This window comes from Cariama cristata, unplaced genomic scaffold (assembly GCF_000690535.1).
Source record: "Cariama cristata isolate BGI_N322 unplaced genomic scaffold, ASM69053v1 scaffold40940, whole genome shotgun sequence".
In the NCBI taxonomy this organism is placed as follows: Eukaryota; Metazoa; Chordata; class Aves; order Cariamiformes; family Cariamidae; genus Cariama; species Cariama cristata.
The window spans coordinates 1-5,848 of NW_009594862.1; the positions used below are offsets into that span (position 1 = coordinate 1).

The window sequence follows — 5,848 nt, forward strand, 5'->3', positions numbered from 1 at the left end:
GTCTTAAGATCATTTGGGAGGAGTTTTAATTTTCACCATTAAAACTGCATGCACATAAGCCCATTTTTCTCAGATCACATTAGTTAATATTGAAAATAGCTTTGAAAGCTTTGTAAATCTAAAACTCTCGTGACCTATTACAGAAAGTAGTCAGTTGACCTTTCTTTAGGTAATCTCAAATTCTAGTAATTGTCCTGACTCTACTATTAGCAATAAATGTAGATAAGTAGAGATATATAATATTCTCATTCATGTGCTGATCTTGAAATGAGAAAACACTCGCTGCTCTTGTTTGTTTGCTTGTATGGGGTCAGAATTTAGAGATACTTAGGATAAACTACTAAAACTCTTCCTACTATTTGGGTGTTGTTTTTTTTTTTTCTTTTAGGAATCCTCTAACTCAAGAAGGAAACGTGAGGTTGCAGAGAAGCAGATTACAGACAGCAAGACATTTTCTTTATTCTCGGAAAGAAAATACAAGACCTTGGTAAGCATATCGCACCAACTATAGTCTGGTCAGACACCTCTCCCTGCCCTCATAAGAGGGCTTTTCTGAGATTGGCAGGGTGAAAGAAGGTATCACTGCTTTGTTTTTTATCTTAAATCCAAGTATCAATGATTTTAAAATTTGACTATTTAGATTATCTACTGATGAGAGAGAAATAGGAAAGAATTTCTGCATCGTTATCTACATTAAAATAATAGGTGATAGCATCTTAGGTGGTTTTTTCCTATTGCTCTCAGTACAAGCAGATTTTGGTTCTTGCACATAAATATGATGCATATAATCCAATTTTTAATCCGGGGTGGGGGGTATTTAAGCAACTTGTGAGGATGTGTTTTTATTTACATGTAGAAATTTGTAATTGCAGGACTGCAATGTGAATGCACGCTGTGTGGACATAAAATGTCCCCTGAAGGGTTTGGACAGCAAGGCATCTATTGTGCTGCGTTCCAGACTGTGGAACAGTACTTTCTTAGAAGTAAGTCAAGTCCTCTTACCTGCCATTTTTTGAAGGTCAGAGTTCTCTCCTGTTCTGTGTCTAATGTCTGTATTTTATTTTGGAACAGGAATACTCCAAAATGAACTACCTGGACGTTCTTGTTAGGGCTTCGATCAGTGTTCCTGCTGCAGCTAAGAATGTTAAACTCACAAATGAAGTTGCTCAGGTAGATTTAACCTTTAATGCTAAACTATATGTTACGGTGTTTCCAGCTTATCTCAAAGACTGGGGAAAAAAAGAATTTAAAACAAAAGTAGCTAAGTTTAGCTTTTTAACTGAGTTTTGAATTATTGATTGCTTTTACCTTTTAATTGGGTTGGAAAAACGCACTACCATATTGAAATGATACCGGTAGGAACTTTTTCTTCAAAAACACTTTGTAGATGAGAGAGAGAAGATGAAGACATCTTGTGAGTTAGAGAAGAGATAACAGTATATAAATTGCAGCTTTATATTGAACATGGATGCTTCTGAAATGCTCTTTCCATCTTCACATATTTTCTCTCCTTTAGGTGCGTGTTACTGTCTTTCCTGCAAAACCAGTTGCACTTTATACGGGAGTACCTTGGTGGATCATCTCGGTGGCTATTTTTGCTGGAATACTGATGCTTGCACTGTTGGTATTCTTACTATGGAAGGTGAGTTTTTATTCATTTAGTTATTTTATATTTCCTGGTCTACAACTGACAAAACAGCAAACTAATTAAGCAAGTAATTAAGTATTTTGGTTTGTATTTGTTCAAAATAGAGCAAAATATGCTCGAATAGAGCAAAACTGTCCAAACCACACAGTACCTTTATCAGTTTCTCAGTTTTGCAACATTTGGAATGAAAATGGCTCCACAGGAAGACCTGATATGAAATCTTTCTATTTCTACATCCTCAAAAGGAAGCATTTTGAGCTCTGGGCAAAACTAGAGACAACTGTTCAGTGACCGTAGTTCCTTTGATATGGATGGATACAGCTAATTGGGGCTTCTGCAGTTAGGTGTAGAACTTCATGTGAACTATTTACAGATGTTTTAGTAGGGCTTTGTTCTCATAACATTAGAAATACCATTAAACTGATAGTACATTAAAATATCCAAAAGGTAACAGAAGTAATACATAGCTAAATGTGCTGGTGAATTGCTGTAGCATTGGCTTTTTATCATAGAAACCCTAAAGGAGTAAATAAGTGTGTATAACAAAAGCTTACCAATTTGCAAAAGAAAAAATCAAGTACCTATTTTTCTACCTACTCTTGGCATTTTTACAACTAATTGTGGTTCAAAGTAGGGCAGTCCTTTTATTCTTAGCTTTTAGAGGCAGAGGCAGTTAGTATTGTGATGGGATAGCGGAAGGTTATTAAGAAAGAAGAGGTGAAGAAGATGATCTTATCTGTCACTTACTTTCTTCTAGAGAAATTGCAGGTTACTTCTCACAGGATAGTTCCAACTTACTTTTTTTAATAAATGCCCAGCCATTGCTGCAGATCTTCCTGATGAATTAATACTTTGGGTGGGCTATTAGGTTGTAACTATTAGTGTTTTATTGCGTATGAAAATACACACATTTTTCTCACACACACAGAGCAAAATGCTTCTTTTGATGACAAACACTGTGCCATCTTACAAAGGACCAACATGGTACTTCAAAGACCGTTACATGATTGGTTTAAGACACACACTTATGTTGTACAGGTCAAAGCAGTACTCATTGTTGTTCTACCCCACATTTTTGTCTATCCTGTGCACTAGTCCACAAACAAGTTTCTGTATAGACTTCTTTCTGCTCTTCACAGCCACCTTTAGTTGCTATGGACATATTTTATAGCAGCTTTTCTTAAAAACAAAAAAGCACAAAAAAACCCCACCAACAAAAAACCCCACACAACAGATGTGTTACAAACTTATCAAAATGCCTCTAAAATAATATTCTTTACCTCAGGTTTATTGTATTATTTTACAGATCAAGTTAGTCCCAGAAGTTCTTAGATCTAGAAACAGCTAGGTTCTTGTGATTATTTTTTTTTTCCTCCTGTGAAAGGATAATGGGAAGAGAGTTCACAGAGGTAAGTCAGTTGTAATAGGTTTGACTTCTTCTAGTCCACAAAAATTGACTAAATACCTTGCTTCCTTGTAGTGTGGTTTCTTCAAGAGAAATAAGAAAGATCATTACGATGCCACATATCACAAGGCTGAGATCCATGCTCAGCCATCTGATAAAGAGAGGCTTACTTCTGATGCATAGTATTGATCTACTACTGTAATTGGTAATTGATGATATTTTTTAATTTTTAGCTGTGGCACATGCTATGGTTGTGGTGGCTAACTATGAAGCTTTTACTGCATATGTCCTATTAACTTTTGGATTTCAAACTATCATACTTGCTTGCTCATTCTGTCGATAGGTTTTTCAGCTTTTGGCGCACGTGAACACACACAGGTGTTTACTTTGGTCTAAAAAGCTTCTTGTTTATATCTTTAGAAAAACATGTTGATCTGTTGCAATGTTTTTTTAGTCGTCTTTGTGAATTCATGTTTTAACATACAAGTAAGTTTTTTAAGCTTGAGAGATGATAATCAACACTGCAGAGTTAAGATTTAAAGCTAAGACTACATGGATGATAGGTAAACTTGCTTTACTAACCTTTAGTGCATGCTAAAAGGTACGTGTTGCTTATATGAAAGGGGTTTTCATAATGAGAATTGAATTACTGGGGAAACATCTGTTTTCCTTCAATTCTAAGGTATGCTTCTGTAGGAATACATTTTCCTCTGCTGAAGCTACTAGATGCATGATGATTTATGCTTCTAGCAACCTTTATTCAACCTAAGATATTACATGCATGCACATTATATTAATATAAAGTGATGTTTGGGATGAGGGAGTGGGGAGGAATTCTTCAGTACAATATGTTAAAACAGTGTTTAATGAAATCTTAACTAAGAGATGGCTGAAGATTTAGTCTGTGCCTCAATTTAAAAAAAACTTACATTCACTTCTATGCAAGTTATAGTATTATTTAAAAACAAACAAAAAACCAAAATCCAACCAACCAAAACCAAAAATCCCACCCCCTCAAATACTATGAACAGTACCTTGCTACTTTAAATTTTTTTTTTCCTAGCAGTATCTAAGGACAGCTGAATGGCACAGTCTCTTAACTGTAATCTTGACATCAGTGACCCATAAGCATGTAAAGTTGAGTGTCCACCAGTCATCATCTTTGTAACACATGGCCATAACTCTATTTTGTTTTGAAAATTAATTTCAGTCTATTAATCAATATTTAAAATCAGTTTTTACAGTGGCTTTGAATAAAAAATTGCAGGGCACAAATAAGCTGTACTGGATTTCATCTAGGGAGACTTGTGGCACATGACAAAACTTTCAAGTTATGTCTGTTTTTTATATTATGGCAAACTAAGCAAGACTCATGTTCTAATACTGCATATGTATAGTTAGTCCAGGTGACTATAGTTGAGATGGTGCTTTGAAAAACAAGGCCCTAGCATAACTTTTCTTGAAGGTCCTAGAAGTCTTTCTGTAGCTTTTTAAAGGTAAATCATGTCACCGTAGTGGAAGATCCTGAAGTACATACCTACCTTTGATTCGGGAGAAGCAAGCTTCCCTGAACTGTATCTACTTCTTTGTGTAGCATTAAGTTCTCTCATTATATGAATAAACAGCTTTATAAGAAGACTTGAAAGACTTGTGAAACAGATTTAGAAAGATAGTGGAGGGATTATTTTTAAGGTATTAGATTAGCACCAGATTGTCTGACTGTGCCATTTGTCTTCAACTGCTGCTGGAACAACTAGTATAGACCTGCCAGCTCACTTTTTTTACAGCTACATAGGCTACATTTTTGGCCTACATATTTTTGGTTTCAGTTTTCTTACCTGTATTAACTGTGCAAAGGAAGAATTTACTGCCTCTGTAATTGTAGTATTTCGGCAGCAACTTAAAGCTAAACTGTTCTTTTTCTTCTGTGCCCCAGTGCGGGTTCTTCCAGCGTTCTAGGTACGAAGACAGTGTTCCCCGATATCATGCTGTAAGAATTCGAAAAGAAGAGCGACAAATCAAAGATGGGAAGTGCAAAGACCTTGAGACAAAACAGTGGTTCACAAAATGGAATGAAAATGAAAGTTATTCTTAGGGAAAAAATCTTTTCATCCACAGATAGAAGTTACGGTTTTCAGTAATGGAATACTGACAGAGTTAGACCTATGAACACTATGGACATTCACCATTTGATTGTAGATATTACTACTTATATTGAGGCTTTTGTTTGCACAGTTAAAATTGCTTCAACAGACTTTATTGCATTATTTAATTTTCAGACTGCCTCTTTCCCCCTTCAAATCTAACTCACACTTTAGAAGATACTGTGTTGATTTGGGGTCTTTTCTGGAAAATACGCAAAACCACTACAGCAGACCTTTTCCTGTAATCCTAACCTTCTTCCTAGGTATGCAAGGAATGCATGGTTAAGGTCAAGACAGGTTCTCCCATCCTTCCCTCAACGCACAGTCCATTATAAACACACAGGGGCCTTAACACTCTTTGTTCAAGTATAAGCAAATCTCTAGTCATAAACTTTGCCTGCTGCAGTAGTTAGGGCTTAACAAAAAAGCATCATCTTAAATTACATGTGCAATAAGTCATGTTGCTTTTTTTTTTTCCTTAAGATCAGATTGTCTGATTCTTGCTCACAACAAATATACACAGGTTGTTTTTTTAAGAGGCTTGAATATTAGATGTACTTTTTGTATATATATTTTAGTCATTTTTGTATTTATTTTTGTTAGAAATCATTGTCTTTGACTAATTGTTAGGCCAAAGACTTAACTGAACTT

At 35.4% G+C, this 5,848-nt stretch overlaps 1 protein-coding gene across 1 annotated transcript; it reads left to right on the top strand.

The window, feature by feature from the left end:
- Positions 1–388: 388 nt before the first annotated feature.
- LOC104161218 (integrin alpha-6-like) lies at positions 389–5,348 on the top strand (the record flags this gene model as incomplete). The annotated part of the gene is made up of 6 exons (XM_009699565.1): positions 389–487; positions 873–983; positions 1,072–1,170; positions 1,517–1,642; positions 3,129–3,258; positions 4,990–5,348. Coding segments are annotated over 5 exons (543 nt in total), but the record flags the coding sequence as incomplete, so codon positions are not given.
- Between the last annotated feature and the right edge of the window lie 500 nt (positions 5,349–5,848).